The sequence below is a fragment of the Lepidochelys kempii genome, chromosome 2 (genome assembly GCF_965140285.1).
Source record: "Lepidochelys kempii isolate rLepKem1 chromosome 2, rLepKem1.hap1, whole genome shotgun sequence".
Lineage (NCBI taxonomy): Eukaryota > Metazoa > Chordata > Testudines > Cheloniidae > Lepidochelys > Lepidochelys kempii.
In genome coordinates, this window is record NC_136381.1 from 267,262,270 (window position 1) to 267,279,578 (window position 17,309).

The following is a 17,309-nucleotide window of genomic DNA, read 5'->3' on the forward strand; positions in this document are numbered from 1 at the left end:
AAATATGTCCCCAAAGTGGTGGTGGCTGCTACGAGAAAAGATCAAAAGATTCACGGGAAGCGAAAACACAAAAGTGTCAAACACGCTTTAGATTTTTTACTCACACCTGTTGTCCTAAAAAAGCGTCTTTCATTTAAGGGTTTCCAAGCACTTAATGCCATTCTAGAGCCAGCACAGGCCCCTCACCTGCTTCCCAAGCTGTGATGAAGCAGGTTTTTTTTGTACTAGATTTATGATTCCTATGCATGCCTCAGTTTCCTTCTACACTGGGCCTAGCCACTGGGGGGCAGGGTGGTGAGAGGGATTAAATCTGCTCTCAGGGAAGAGCAAGAGGCATAGGTGGGCATGTGTCACCTCGCTGTCTGGGCCATTAATGAACAGCCTGAAAAAAAATGAGTCAAATCAACAGAAGCTCCTTTGTCAAGACAAAAATACCCCAACCCCTGAAAAATTCACACCGAGCAGCAGGGAACCCTGGCAGGCAGGACGTGTGAACTGAGCTGGAGAACAAGGAGGAAAAGATGTCACGTGATGAGAAGAGCTGGCTGTTTTTTTTGGGGGGGGGGGAGGGGAGAATGGGACAGGACTCAGGAGCTCTCACCTGGGGGAGGGCAAAGGGACAAGAGAGGGAGCCAAAAATGAAGTCCAGCACCGCTTGGTTGGATGATCATGGCACTGGTTTGACTAGGATGGACTAGGGTTAACTTCTGCCGCTCTTTGCTATCCTAATGACTTTCAGATTCTGTAGCCAGGTGCCTAATAAATTGTTACCTTGTTTGGGAAGGCTGCCTGTGTTGCTGTGAGTATTCCCTGAGCACGTTGCGCCCTGCAGGAAGACAGTACCAAGCCTCACGCAGGACTCTGGCTGGGCTGGATTCACTGCAGTGAACCATGGAGTACTGGAGTACTGTGTCCAGTTTGGGCCCCACACTACAAGAAGGATGTGAAAAAATTGGAAAATGTCCAGCGGAGGGCAACAAAAATGATTAGGGGACTGGAACACATGACTTATGAGGAGAGGCTGAGGGAACTGGGATTGTTTAGTCTGCGGAAGAGAAGAATGAGGGGGGATTTGATAGCTGCTTTCAATTACCTGAAAGGGGGTTCCAAAGAGGATGGGTCTAGACTGTTCTCAGTGGTCGCAGATGACAGAACAAGGAGTAATGGTCTCAAGTTGCAGTGGGGGAAGTTTAGGTTGGATATTAGGAAAAACTTTTTCACTAGGAGGGTGGTCAAGCGCTGGAATGGGTTGCCTAGGGAGGTGGTGGAATCTCCTTCCTTGGAGGTTTTTAAGGTCAGGCTTGACAAAGCCCTGGCTGGGGTGACTTAGTTGGGGATTGGTCCTGCTTTGAGCAGGGGGTTGGCCTAGATACCTCCTGAGGTCCCTTCCAACCCTGATATTCTATGATTCTATGGAGATCAACAGAGAGGGGGATCACTGGGGCTGAAGGCGCAGTCTTGGAATCTTGTAAGCCATGTGCCTGCCCCTTAGAACTGAGAGTGTCTTTGGGGCCTGGCACATTAATGGGGTCACTCCCAATAGACTGGTTACAGGCTGGGGCATAGACCACATCCTGTGACTCCATGACACGAGCCACTAGTGCCATTCTACAAACTGGCAGGCTGAAAGAGTACCGAGGTCTCCTGACTCCTAGCCCTGGCCTGCAACTCCAAGACCATTCTTCCTCACTACATATGAGTTGGAGCATAATTCTTTATCATCGTTCTTACAAAGCTGGGCAAGGCCAACCTTATAATAGTAAGATATATTGTAGTTCTTATACAGCACTTTTCATCCCTGGATCTCAAAGTGCTGTACAAAGAGGGTCGGTAGTATCATCCCCATTTTACAGATGGGAAACTGAGGCAAAGGAATGAAATGACTTGCCCAAGGTCACCCAGCAGACCAGTGGCAGGGAAGGGAATAGAACCCAGGTCCACTCCTGAATGATAGTGCAGTGCTCTCTCCACTAGGAAATTCCACTTTCCATGGCAATACAATAGGGTCCTGAGTGTTAGATCTGGTGCAATGCACGGCACAGGCATAGCCGCACACGGCTCGTCTATCCTGACCAGGGGAACAGGGCTAGAATCCTGCTAGGGACAACGGTGACACAGAAGTGCAGCAGTTAGCACAATTTTGTCACTAGCACAGATAAGGCCCTAGAGTCCAGTGCACGTGGCCTCCATTTTAAGAGGAGCCACAGGAGCTTTGCAAAAATCAGCAACTCAATTATCTAAACGTTTCCCGGGAGAGGTGCTGAAGTGACCTCTCAATGAATGGATTGCCCAGGCGACAGGGAGATCCCCTATTCAACATCCTGCTGGCAGCGAGGATTCACAGAGCCTTTGAAAAGGCTCCCTGAACTGTGACCCCCAGGGGTCTCCCTGAAAGGGAAATTTCTATGCATGCTGCACACACAGCTGGGAGGGAGACGGCACAGACAATGAGTGACACTGTTCCTAGAAAGCTGGGCAGGGATTGGATTTAGAATAGCCAAGCCATTCACAACTCACTCTGAATCCCAGATCAGACAGAATGCCCCCGGATCTCCATTTTGCTCAACAGTGCATTGTTTGTAGTGCAGTAATGTGATATTTAAATTCAAGGGTATTTATTAGTCCACTGCATGAGCTTTGATGTCCTGCATCTTAGGGTTGTTCCAACTTAGAAGGGAGAGGAGCCCACGTTACACTTGTCACAAAGCTAAATCAGCAGCAGGGACTTTAAAGGAACTGAGTGTCCAGCACTGCTAACGCCCCACCAACCTCTTTTGAAGCTGTTTTTTCAAATGGGCAGGGATTGAGGGAAGGAAGGACAAACCTCATTATTCCAGTAAAACAGCTTTATAAGCAAACGTCATAGAATCATAGAATATCAGGGTTGGAAGGGACCCCTAAAGGTCATCTAGTCCAACCCCCTGCTCGAAGCAGGACCAATTCCCAGTTAAATCATCCCAGTCATCTATTGCTCAGCCCCTAAATCCAAGACAGCAGAGAAACCCGTGTGGCAAGTTAAGAACACAGGATTTGCCTCGGATGACCAGATGTCCTGATTTTTGGGGCTTTTTCTTATATAGGCACCTATTACCCTCCTACCTCCTGTCCCGATTTTTCACACTTGCCATCTGGTCATCCTAGACTTGCCAGACTAGATCAGAGCAATGGGCCCATCTAGTTTAGTATCCAGTCCCTGACCAGTACCAGATTCTTCAGTGGAAGGTGGAAAATACCCATGATGGTGTAACCAGCCAGTAGGGGAAGTTTCTTCCCAACTCTTTTAGGCAGTGAATTGGTTTCTATCCCAATTATGGAGATTCTCATTTAGCCTAATGAACTCTTGGTCTCAATGACTTCTTGTGGCAGAGAGTTCCATGGGCTAATTATGCTTTGTGTAAAAGGTTTTATAGCTATTTTAAATGAGGTGCCTTCAGTCTAATGGTTTTTGTTTTATGGGGTTGCAAATAGGAGTCAATTTATGGTCTCTGTACCAGCCATTACTGTGTACATCTCATGTCCTCCCTTATGTCTTCACTCTAAGCCGTCCCAGTAAATTCAATCTCGCTCCTGCATTTGAATCCCCTTCCATTATATAAGCTATAACAGATTAGAGGTGGCAAGCTCCAAAGTATCACAAAAGTATATAAACATGGTGGTATCATTAGCATCAGAGGCCTGATCCTGGGATGGCTCCCACTGACTTCAGCAGAGTTTGGATGAGGCCCCACTTCTCTTTATCCAATCTTCCTACCTATTTTACTGCACTCCATCATTGTAGTAACTGAGCATCTTTACACTTCTATAGCACCTTCCATCACAGGATCTCAAAGCGCCAGGCACACTGTGGATGCTATACAATAACAAAGTACATTAAGACTAAGGATATGTCTTCACTACCCGCCAGACAGCGATCGATCCAGTGGGGATCGATTTATCGTGTCTAGTCTAGACATGATAAATCAACCCCCGAGCGCTCTCCCATCGACTCCTGTACTCCAGCATCGAGAGAGGCACAGGTGGAGTCCACGGGGGAGCGGCAGCAGTCAACTCACTGCAGAGAAGACACCCCGGTAAGTCGATCTAAGTATGTCGACTTCAGGTATGTTATTCACGTAGCTGAAGTTGCATAACTTAGATCGATCCTCCCCAGTGTAGACCAGGGCTCAGGATAACAGTGAGGCAGGTATCAGCCTTATTTTCCAGAAAAAGAAACTGAGGCAGGTCAGTTAAGTGACTTGACTTAGGTCCCTGAGTTCTCTTCCTACCGTGGCAAAGTAAGGAGGAAAACCCATATATGATCCCCAGTCCTATAACTTAATCACAAGATGATCCTTCTTGGCAACCAACTGGAATTAGAAGAAGGGTGACTTGGCCAAGTTCACATAGTAGGTCAGTGAAAGAGCTGGGAACATAACTTGGAAATCCTGCCTATCCGACCCAGGCTTGCTCTGTCTAATCTATCATGGTGTGTGGTTTGATTTCACCACTTCCATTAAATGTTGATTATCTGATGCCTTGGTATATAAAATACTCATTAATACACAGAAATAAATCAGATGCATTGCAAAGGGCCCTCCCTCCCTTATTTGAACGACTTTGATGTCCCCTATCTCAACTGGGTAACAAGCTTAGACTTGTATATACTTAGCTGTAGCCAATGCATTATCTGAAAACAATTTGATACTCAATTAAAATAGGTTTCAGCAGATCCACATCTTAGAATATCACGCATGAGAATTTACTTCAACTCCCCACAGATTTGCAAAACAGTTTTGTATAAAAACCACGTTTTTTATTTCACAAAATTGGGTGGCTGTGTTGCAGGAATAAAACCGGCCCTATACAGAGGATCAGATGAAAAAGTCGCCACGTGTATTTATACAGAAACACAACAGCGTTAAGAATTCAGGTACTTTGTAGGATCATCACTAGTACAGTAAAAAATAGTCTCCATCTGGATCCTTTAAATTTGAAATTGATCACACTAAAAACAACCTGAGGTTATTCTAAACTGGACCATGGCCTGAACCAGAATTCCATGCTCACTCCAAAGACACTGGAGGGAAAGGTAACATGTGGAATGGATTTCTTTTATGAAAGGTGGGGGGAGGGGAGGCCCTAACCGTTCTTTGCTAGGCACTGTAGATTCTTAGAGCTTGACAATGGGAAAGTATTATTCTTATACACTGGAAGTAAGAAGGCCAAGTACAATTGTATGAGCATGGAGCTGATGTGCAGACAGCCCAAAAATGGTTACTTCACACATGTACGCAAATTCTCAGGGTCTGGAAAGTTCAACTATTAACATTTCGAGGCATCAAGCACTTGAGTGCTCTTCAAGGCAAATCTGTATTTGTTTTACTTGATGAAATAGCTCTGTGGGTTTCAGATCCTCTGGGCAATCTCTCCCCCCCCACTAGTGAACTAGCTGTGGTCAAGCTTTAAAACAAACAGCCCATCTTACACTCCTGATCACAGAGATCCACCCGAGTGATCCCTAAGAGCGTTGGTGAGGACGCTTGTCAGAAAGCTCTCTCTGGAAGGAGAGGAGGAGAGGGTCTGAACCGCACAGAGGATGTGAACCATGCAGTCACTAATGATGAGGGCAAGGAGCAGCATTTGGCAGTTCAAACTCAGTCCATATTAGTGGCATTGTGTTGGTCTTCTCCATCGCCCTTAATCATGGAGCATGCTCGGAGTCAACTGCCAAACCTGTCCCCCCACTGCCTTGCAAAGAATGGAATGATAAAGCTCAGCAAGTGGAGGGTGAAGTGTGAATAGAGGAGTGAGTGTTCTCCCACCTCCAATACCAATCCAGAAAGAAAAAGTACCACGTTCACTGAATTCTGCCCCCCCGGCTGTCTGCAAGAGGTAGTTCTGGCGTTCACACCCCCAGCCATCCCAACCCAATCCCATACACTAGCACTTCATTGCTATCTACTATTTTTTTTTTTAAAGTTCAATTTTAAAAGAAAAAAGTATATGCTCCAAAAAGAGAGGGACTAAAATTTGTTTTATTCCTCAGTTGGCTACTGTACCGAACTACCCAGAAGGAAGAGGATTCAACTACAAACTTCCCCTCCTTCCAATTAAACACAAAATAAAATATAAACTGGAGCAATAAAGCTCAGACAGAGTGGTTTGATTCTAACTGATTCACTCCTGGCTCTATTCACATCGGATCAATATTTTCTTTAATAAGTTAGCGAGGCAGCCTTGGGGCTCAGCTATTGCCCTTAATGATTATACCTGTAATGAATATGCTCAGAATTAACGAAGCTTCTGCTCCAAGGCAGTGGAAGGAGAACTCCTCCCTCACGCTCCCTTATGTGCTCAAGCCACTGGTTTGCTCTATTTGATCTTGATGCATCGCATGTTACACAGCAGATTACACCTCAGAGACTATGGATGGAAACGCAACCTACTGCATTCTAAGATACAGTTATGCCTCCAACCTAAAAGCCCCCCCCGTCTCTAAAGAGAATCCAAAGGTTAAGCAGCAGAAGCAGCAAGATAAAGGAAAACCAGCGCAGAGAACTCATTCCATCGGGTAAACAGACAAACGCATGAAGGACATCCTGCCAGCAGTATGAAGGTACTGTGACTACTGCTCTCTGTGTTCAGCGTAAGAGCTCCCCAAAGGACTACAGCCAAATAATGCCAGACTATAAAGTCTGCGAGAGGGGAGGAGGTGCAGGCAGGCTGACGGGGGACCAAAAACCCCTGAAAGGAACAGAAGGAAACTGAGGAAATCCATTTTTGGTCGCCACTATCTTGGTTCTAGGGATCAGATCTAGAAGTTGCTTGTTGGTGGATGAGTTAGGGAGCTGCTGAGGCCGGCGTTGCACCCGCTGTAGGTGGAGTCACCCCATCAGCTGGTGGTGGCGGCTGCTGCGATGGAGGGGGATCTGCAAATACAGTGGAGACAAGCACGTGAGCACCAGAACCAGATGAGGTAGAAAAGTTAATCAAAAGGTTTAAATTATGCATAAGAAGTGGAGCTATTTTCTTATGAAATCCTTCTCTGTATAGCAGTGATATGTGGCTTCCCAGGGAAATGGAGGAGGGTCTAGCACTGGAATTATTTCACACTAGTCTGGGCACTGCAGTGAACTGCACTGGCTCCTGGAGATGGCCATGACCCTCCAGGGCTTTTCCATCGCTACATTCTATGATTAACACTTTGCATTTGTGCTGTGCTTTTCATCCTCAAAGCACAGTACACGCTCACATTCCTCCAGCGAGGTAGGGAAGTGCCATCCCTACTTTGTACAGTGGGTGACTGAGGCAGACAGGTTTAGCAGCTTGCTGAGATTATGTAGGGAGTTAATGTCAGACCTGGGTTTAGCACTTCACTGTTCCCATCTCCCAGTCCTGTGCTCAGAGCATTAGATTAAGCCTCTTGTCTGTTTAAAACAGATGTAACAACACACTTTACAAGCAGAGCTCTGCACATACAGATTCAAGAAGTATATAAAGTGCCACCACAGGCAGAGATCTGAAAATGTGGCACAGTGGGGAGAGAAGAAAGAGGGTAGGTACAAAGGCTGGGTTTCAGGCACAGTGATCAGAGCACAGGGAAACAGATGCTAATGGAATAAGACGGGGTTGTTCAGGAGAGGGAGAAAGTCAGGAATCAAGGTGAGGAAGAAGAGAATGGGGAAGTCAATTCAGTAGAGAGAGAGGACACTGTCAATGGTGGAGTTCCAGTAATATGGGAGAAGGAAAACAAAGGAAAGAAACAGCGTAAGGAGGAGAGAAGAAACAACTCCAGGCAAAAGTAGCACTAGAATGAGACACTTCTGTTTACAGCAGTTACCATTAAAGAGTCAGCATTTGATCCGTATCTTTGCTAACAGGTAACTGCAATAGTTTCAGGTACCACCGTATAGTGACTGCTCATAAAGGGTTGACATTTTAGGAGCACAGTACTGGTATTATCATACTAGGTCAGACCGGTGGTTCAGCCAGTGCCTTTTCCCGTCTGTTCAAGTGGACAGTACCCCATACTTCTAAAGAAAGTGCAAGGAGCCCCAGATCTATGGCTGCTGCAAGCCAGTGTACCGTCAATCAACCAAGCCATCTGGATTTACGGAGGATCTGGCCCATATGTCTTTAGTTTCTTTATAACTAGCTTCCTCTTATTTTAAATCTCCCCTTTTCCAAAGATGAAATTCACAGAGCTAGTTTTTGGTATGATTCTGCTGCACCTAATTATATTGTGGTCACTACTAATTAGTGTTCAGTCACAGTTATGTCTTGAACCCACTCCTGTGTGTTATTTTCGATTAAGTGGTGACTGGTTTTCATGGCGACCACAATGCCTCACAACCGTTATGAGTTAATCACAAAGGGGCAGTAACACATGCTACGGTGCTGAGGGGCGGGGGGGAAAAAGAGAGAGACTTTTAAATCTTCCAACACTCCTTTGACAGAGATTTTTGGCTGCTAAAAACATACAGATCTGATGGTTCCCACAGCACACAAAAAAAGCGTTTAAACTACAGTCACTTTTCCAGAAATAATGAGACAAGCAATGGAAAAAAACACAAAGTACATTCGGACAGAGATAATTATGAAAACCCACTTACACATGCCATTTGGCGCTGCTAGGGGAACACGAGGTCCAATTATGTTTCCTGACATTGGTGGCATGCCAGATGGGGGAGGGCCACCACTGGTTGGGTGGATGTTGGCGGACACAGATGGCATCATCCGGCCTGGCATGGCCTGCCCAGGTATCATTGAACCTGGCCCTGGCATCTGTCCTGCAGTGACATTAAAGAGAGATTGCAATGAAATTCAGTTAAAATACACATGTGAACAGAAGAGGAAAAACATGGCCTAATTGTTCTCTGAGCAGAAAGAGAAAAATCTCGTGTGCTCAGATTCAACTCTGTGCTTCCACTCCAAATGCCATCTGCGGCCATCCCAAAGGACAAGCCTCCCACCACCGAACACCAACTCCTTTCAGGAGGAGCTGCCGTGAGATCTTAATGTTAATCTTAATGTTGCTAAAACCTTATAACACAACAGGCAACTGAAGGAGGAAATTATTCACAGTTGCCTCTAGAACAAGATGGAATCTGGGTAAAGAGGTGATTGTTAGTGACCTTCGTGAAGATGTACTACCAACTGCACAGGGAGAACGAGGCTTCAAAATAGCAAAGCCAGTAAAAAGGGCAGGAACAAGGACTAATGGATTAACTGAATAGCAGAGCTGTAGTCACGCAGCTATAAATGATACCGGAAATACCTGCACAGTGTAAAACACATTTTGATTTCAGTACAACTCATCGACTGGATTTTAAAACCCCATTTGAAGAGAGAGGGGTCCATAATCCATTACATTTACTTCTGCAGGATTCAATGCACACACATTTTGTATTTGCAGTACTTTAGTTAGGGAAGCAGCCACTAGCCATGGATTGTAGCTATTTACAAACCTAAGGAAGGATTATTTTAAAAGATCCCTTCCATCCCAGACACCAGATAATTATGTAAAATAAAATGTCTGATTATAGAATCTCTTAAACATAGCCCCAACCCACCTTCTTAAACAACCAAGCACATGTATAAACAGCATGAAGACCATGATGGAATTTAAAAACCTAGGAAATTCACAGGTCTGTATTTAGGACTGAAAGTCAGTAACTAGGCACAAAGATACATACGTCTGTAATGCCTGCTGAAGTCCGGTTACTGGATGAGATACTTAAATGAACTAACAGTTTTATTAGCATCTATTACTCATTTAGCATCCTTCAAACTTTATTCTTAAGAAATGTATAATGTAATATGGACTTATAAAGAAAGTCAGCACCATGGACAGCATCACTGTAGCTTTTCAGGCAACTGGACCCTTTTGCAAGCCTAACAGCCCAGAGGAGCCAACTCCTCGTAAATTACACACATTCTCACCTACAATAGAGTTTGGGCTGTTCTGAACCTGGCCAACTGGGGGGAGCCCCTGTGCCCTGACACCGCTCCCTGGCAGGAGTGCCGGGCAGCTGGAGCTGGGCAAGCTCCTGTGCCCCGACCCTGCAGAAGTGCTGGTGGGGGGAGGGGGAGGACTGCAGGTGGAAGGGGTAGGGAGGGGCTCCCACTTGCTCTGGCCCAGGGCCCCACAAAACTGTAATTCGCCACTGCTAATAGAGCAGCCTCAAGTCCTTCAGTCCATGATGTCTCATGTCCATCTGCTCCAAGAAAACGGAGGAGCCTTCAAATGGGAGGTCTTCTTGGACCTTGTGGGGAAAGCCAGAGGACAGGAGTCAGGAACAGCACCTGATGGTGACTGTGGAGGTCATTGTCTGGGTTGGTGAATTGGCAGCATCAGAAGCTGCCTGTAGAGCAGTCCTGGCCACATTCTTACTCTCCTCTAAGAGGGCAGTGAACTCCTGTCTTGCATCTTGGGGCAGGAAGTCCTTAAATATAGCCAGCGAGTCCCATGGATTAAAATCGCATCTCCCCAGCAAAGCTTGCTGATTGGCGATACACAGCTGGAGGCTACCTATGGAATAAACCTTTCTTCCAAAAAGGTCCAGTTCTTTAGCATCTTTTTGTTTTTGGATAGCACTTGACTGGCCCTGCCTGTCACTTTCATTTGCTGCAGACACCATCAGAGGGAGTGTGGGTGTGAGAATATGAGAGAGAGAAAGAGAGAGAGAGAGTGTGTGTGTGTGTACAGGTAGTCGAATCCACTTGTTGGCATACAATACTTTTTCTCTGTCCTCTCTGAAGTGGGGGCCGGAGGAGGAGTTTGCCATAGGGCCTTGTCTGGTCCCATCACTGCCTTGGATAGAGCTACTGAGCTAGGATATCAATGACGATGTGTGATGTCTCTGAGCTCCTCTATCTCCAACCCCCAATTCGAAGTGACCCACTTCAGAAGGCCCTGATGGGCCCTGAAATCATCCTAGGGAAGTAGGCTGCTGGGACCTGCAACAGCCTCATCTGGGGAGGATGAGGAGGCGGCTTACACCAGAGAAGGGGCTCCACTGGAGGCATCTCCTGGACTTCAGTACCAGGGTCGGTGCTGAAGTCGGGATTCAGTGCCTAACGGGAAGGAGCAGTAGCCCGTGTCCTGGAGGCCACCGAGTAGGAGTGGTGGGAGGCTCCTGTATGGAGGAAACCAGCAGGGATTCCAGTAGGGCCACTGCATTGGCCAGTGACCTGTTGGTCAGGTGCCTGCCGGGAGCCTGGTACTAAAGCCTGGTGGAGCGTAGGTTGGGTATTGATGGTGGGCTTTCGGTGGTACATACAGTTCCCCTTTGGATTCCGAAAAGGATTCCTCTCTCGGCAACCATGTTGGAGCAGTACCCGCTTCTGCCTCCATACTGTGCTGGGGTTCCAGGGATTGGGATGCTGGGATCAGGTGGCTTGCCCCTGGATAGTGCTGGGAAAGCACCCAACGCACCCTGTTCCCTCCAGCTTCTGGTGCTAGAGCTGGTTGAAAGAAAAGGAGTACTTATGGCACTTTAGAGACTAACAAATCTATTTGAGCATAAGCTTTCGTGAGCTACAGCTCACTTCATCGGATGCATGCAGTGGAAAATACAGTGGGGAGATTTATATACACAGAGAACACGAAACAATGGGTGTTATCATACCTGATCACTCTTGTTACAGTGTGTAAGGTGAGACAGAGACAAACACCTACAAGATCTCTATCAAGCATTCTTACAACTACAATACCCACCTGCTGAAGTGAAGAAACAGACTGAAAGAGCCAGAATAGTACCCAGAAGTCACCTACTACAGGACAGGCCCAACAAAGAAAATAACAGAACGCCACTAGCCAACACCTTCAGCCCCCAACTAAAACCTCTCCAACACATCATCAAGGATCTACAACCTATCCTGAAGGACGACCCATCACACTCACAGATCTTGGGAGACAGGCCAGACCTTGCTTACAGACAGCCCCCCAACCTGAAGCAAATACTCACCAGCAACCACACACCACACCACAGAACCACTAACCCAGGAACCTATCCTTGCAACAAAGCCCATTGCCAATTCTGTCCACATATCTACTCAAGGAACACCATCATAGGGCTTAATCACATCAGCCACACTATCAGAGATAGAGCTGCTGAGCTAGGATATCAATGACGATGTGTGATGTCTCTGAGCTCCTCTATCTCCAACCCCCAATTCGAAGTGACCCACTTCAGAAGGCCCTGATGGGCCCTGAAATCATCATCACCTGCACATCTCCCAATGTGATATATGACGACATGTGCCAGCAATGCCCCTCTACCATGTACATTGGCCAAACTGGACAGTGTCTACGTAGAAGAATAAATGGACACAAATCAGACATCAAGAATTATAATATTCAAAAACCAGTTGGAGAACACTTTAATCTCTTTGGTCACTCGATTACAGACCTAAAAGTGGCAATTCTTCAACAAAAAAAACTTCAAAAACAGACTCCAATGAGAGACTGCTGAATTGGAATTAATTTGCAAACTGGATACAATTAACTTAGGCTTGAATAAAGACTGGGAGTGGATGTGTCATTACACAAAGTAAAACTATTTCCCCATGTTTATTCCCCCCCCCCATTCCTGTCAACTGCTGGAAATGGCCCACCTTGATTATCACCACAAAAGGTTTCCTCTCCCTCCGCCTCCGCTCTCCTGCTGGTAATAGCTCACCTTACCTGATCACTCTTGTTGGTAACAGCCATTGTTTCATGTTCTCTGTGTATAAAAATCTCCCCACTGTATTTTCCACTGCATGCATCCGATGAAGTGAGCTGTAGCTCACGAAAGCTTATGCTCAAATAAATTGGTTAGTCTCTAAGGTGCCACAAGTACTCCTTTTCTTTTTGCGGATACAGACTAACACGGCTGCTACTCTGAGAGCTGGTTGGTGACCCTTTGGGGTTGGAGGAAGCGGGAGAGAGAGAAGGCCCCTCGCTGCCTGAAAAGCCTCTGGGGTTGATGGTACTGTCAGTCCGCTGGGACCGCGGTGGCTTCCTGGTGTCAGTGGAGGCACAAGGCTTGAAGACTGGGGACTGGGACATGCCCGGCCCCTGGGGCAAAAAGTCCCTGCATGAAAGGAATTATATATAGTATCGCTACTTGCAAAAACTATACACACTGAACTATTAACACTATGAATGAAGAAAGAGTTCAAAACCAGTTGGAAGAAGCCTTCTCAGAGCAAGAAAGGGTCGTCCCAGCATCTATCCTGGCTGGTAAGAAGGAACAGAGGGTGCGGGGCCAGTGGCACCCCTTATACCAGCACATAAGCGTGCAGCTCCAGAGGGTGCTCGAGCTGGCCCAACAAATACCACTAAGGGAAAAATCTCCAGCAACAGTGCATGCGGCATGCACACACCTAGCATGGAACGGATATGAGCAAGCACTCAAAGAACAATGACGACTGGGAGAGGACTAATGTCACAGGCAGATATCGCTGCCATCATAGAATATCTGCTGCGCTTGAACCCTCAAGGCTAGTGGTAACTTCCCTCAAGTCTCATTTAGCAGCTCTCTCTGCTTACAACACCTTGATCAGAAATTAAGTCTATATTTTCTCACCCTACATTTCATGTTTCCTTACGGGATTGACTAATGCCTACCCCGCTGAGAGAGAACCTCCACCTACCTGGGATCTATCTTCCCATGTTTATGGGCCTCTGAGCCCCTTACTCAGGCACCCAGAGAACACCTGTCTATCAAAACAGCATTCTTAACAGTCATCCCTTCTGCTAGAAGGGCAAGTAACCTTAGTGCCTTGATGGCCGCTCCGCCTTGCATGGTATTACACAGAAAGGTGTTAGGGAGCTTCACCCTAGTTTTACACGTAAGGTTGTCTCAGATCTTCACCTGTCACAGTGCATCTCCTTCCCCATTTTCATCCCCAGCCCCATGGTTACCCAGGGGAATGCTGTTTGCACTCACGGGATGTTGTTAAGAGCTGTATGTTATTCAGAAAGGTCCAAACCCTTTAGGAGTAAAACTCTTTATGGCTTACAGGGAGGGATAGAGGGCAACCTATTAGTAAGAAGACTTTCCCACTGGATTACGAGATGTACTGAACGTGGCTACTCCTTAGCCAGGGAGTCAGCACCCACGGGGTTAAAGACACACACCACTTGCACCACATCTATCTTCGTAGTTTGTCTGACAGATTCCCCTGGTAGAGATCTGCAAAGCAGCAGCATGGAGTTGGGTTCATACTTTTCTCTACACGCTATTTGTTGGACTTGGCATCACGTTTTGATGCTTGATTCGGTAAAGAAATGCTACAGTTCATTTTCACCTCAAACTCCTCTGCCACCACTGTCCTCTCCTGGGGGCGCTACTTGCTAATCTCCTGTCAGTGGGAATGCACAGAGGCACTTGAAGAAGAGGGGTTACATTGTTCAAGAGTTGCTCTGTGCACTCACACTATCCATCCACCTTCCTCTGACTTGGAGTCCTTTCTGTTGGAGGACTCTACAGGGTGGGTGGTGTGGTGCATTCCCTTATCTAGCCAGACCCAGTGATGTCAAACTAGCACGTGCTCTCCAGCACCCTCCAGCGGGCACAGCTCTTTTATACAGTTCCCACAATTCAGCACAAGATGCACTAAAGAGGTCAGAGCCCTCAAAGGGCAAATCTTTGATTAACTTCCAAAAAGCTGGATCAAATCCAGATGTTTGCAACCATGAGTATCTCCTTATGGCTATCCCAGTGGCCACAGCATCTCAGGTGTCAAAAGTTGCCTGCAGAGCATGACTGGCTGCTGTCCTCCCCCCAGCAACCAAGCTCTTTGCATCTTCTCCTTGTTCCTCTGGTAACAAGCCCAGATGGGATTGACAGAATCCCATTAGGTGTAGCTGTATTGTGGCACAGCAGTCTGGCAGTCTGTGGAAACTCACAAGGTGAAGGAGTATCTTTCTTCCAACCACATCCAACCTACGTCCTTCCCTATCTGAGGGAGGAGATAGGGATGCTCTTTTTCCTTTAAATCTTTCCTGAACTGCAAAGATTGGCATGAAATTGGCAGATGGATGCTGAAACAAATATTGATGACTTTCTGAGGGTACACAAGGTACATTCTACTAGCTTTCTTAGTAACAGGCAGGGAGAATGCAGTGGGATAGCCAAGTGTTCTTCACTGGGTTAGGAACTCCTGGAAGGACTCTGTCTGCAATTCTGTAATGTCAAAGAGGATTAAATGAATCAGATGCTGAAACCCATCGGTAGTTGGAGAGTGTTGGCCACTGTCTGTTAGCTCCCAAAATTGTTTTTGATCACCTGGAAGAGATACAGAGGAAGCCCCAAACTTGCCTTCAGGCAGCGAGGTACCTTCATTTTTTGTTCAAAATGGGCACGAATAGCATGCCACAGTTCATTTAATCTGAGGGAGCTTCTTGACAATCATATACTTGCCACTCTTCCTGAGAGGGTTGGGCCGATAGTATCTGCATGGACTGGAACACAGGCATTCTCGAAGACAACAGCACTGGGGGAGGTTTGGTGCCAGGACAACTTTCTACATGGTGCAGTGCCTCCAGTACCAGGAGGGCGTCAGTGTTAGTACCGGAGCAGCCGACAGTGACGTGCTGGGTCTGGCAGCATCTAAGAGTGTCTTCATGGCCTGAATGTAGGGCCACGTGAGTAACTGAAGAGGGCTCTGCAGAACGTCTTTCCGTGCCAACAGAGTCTTAGATGAAGGAAGCCAACTGGGCTTCTGGAACAGCAGAATTTGCAAAGGTGGTTCCAAGGAGAACCTGAGTTCCTCTAGAAGGTTCAGGATTGAAACTGGTGGTGAATACTGCTACACAGAGTCAAGCAGCAGAGGCATAGACAACAGATTTGACTGGAGTCCCCAAATGAGAGTGGTAACAGTCAACAGAGGTGGTACATGGACGCCAGGGATGGATCTATAGAGCTCAGCAACGAAGCCTCCAGCTAAGGAGAGGTGTGCGTGGAAGCTGATATCAGGAAACACGGGTCACTGGTGGAGAATGAGAATGATGCCTCTTTCTCCTTTGACTCCCGCCACCAGTTTGAATGCTTTCTCTTCTTGGGCCCTGGAGCAGGGTTCACGCAGAGATCTGGAAGCCTGCATTTCACTTACAGCATTGACTGGCATTGATTCTAATGGCACCAAAGGTGTCTTTGGTGCACACAGTGGAACCAGTATCACTGTGGTATCAGTGCAGATTGTGTAGCTGGTGTCCGATTGTGGTGACAGATGAGAAGCTCAGACACTATAGGCATTGGGCTCAGGGAGGCGGACCTTCAGCCCAACATTAAAGGAGGCAAAAGTGCTTAGGTGTGTTTCAGGTCACATGACAGAAGACCTCAAAGCACAGAAGCAGACTGCAAACCTCTTGCAGGAGTATCAGGACAAGCTGGTTGGAGGCTTATTGATGCCAAATACATTTGCAGTCTGTCCTTCCTTGCCCAAGGAGTATAAGCATGGTGGATTGTTTACTGGGAAATTACATGCATTTCTCCCAGGCACATAAGGCACTGAACGTGTGCATTTGTTTCAGGAAAGACGGCTGAACAGGTCACGTATCCTTTGACTCCTTACATGGTTCAGGACCAGACATGGTCTCGGGGGAAATGGAGGCCAATGCTCACAAATAACCTAACTATTTGAAGAAAGACGACTAACGAGCTTTGCATACAGGAGAGGTAGATCCATTAGCTTGTGGCAGTGGAACTAAAGTGTACGGGGAGTGTGCTTCCTTATATCAAGCCAATTACATCATTTTTGGGTGAGAGTGCTCCTACCACCACCCCAGTGCACCCAGCTTTCCTACACACTTTCTACAGCTCAGCGCCAGAGGTGCTGAAGCCCATTAGTGGGAATGCACAGAAGTCCTTGAAGAAAAGAAAATTAAGTTAACATAATACCGTAATGACCAACTGCTCTAATAACCCTTCAACTCCATACAAGCCTGAAATTGTCCAATCATATGCCAATTTTCCTCATAACTGCAGCAAACAGATTTTAAAAAAAACATAAGGAAAAAACTACGGTTTTTTTGGGGGGGGATATTTACACAAAAAGAGGAGAAAAACATCTAAATCTACCCATGCACACACTGAGAACAGCCTCTGGTCAGTGTCCTGTAATGTTAATCTATGACATTCCATCGGCACAAATGAAAGAGCAGCAGCAGCCGACCAGAAAAGCTGTAGGGATTTGAGAATCCTCTCTTCCCCCTTCAGCTCCTCATCAGCAAAATAGTTTCCACTCTGGTGATTGCAAACAGGTGTATATGGAAGACCATCGCAACGAATAATTGCTTCTCCAGTCAAGGATCTAAAGAGCAGACTGGAGGTGGCAGA

General features: G+C 46.7%; 1 protein-coding gene across 3 annotated transcripts in view; it reads right to left on the reverse strand.

The window, feature by feature from the left end:
- Positions 1-4,770: 4,770 nt before the first annotated feature.
- The window catches only part of SMARCC1 (SWI/SNF related BAF chromatin remodeling complex subunit C1), a 178,057-nt gene continuing 165,518 nt past the window's right edge, over positions 4,771-17,309 (reverse strand). For all 3 annotated transcript variants that reach the window (XM_073334923.2, XM_073334922.2, XM_073334925.2), the window contains 2 exons: positions 8,592-8,768; positions 4,771-6,908 (listed from right to left, as the gene is read on the reverse strand). In XM_073334923.2, the coding sequence (XP_073191024.1) occupies positions 6,820-6,908; positions 8,592-8,768 (266 nt within the window). In that variant the 3' untranslated portion in view covers positions 4,771-6,819. The remainder of the gene's footprint in view (positions 6,909-8,591; positions 8,769-17,309) is intronic.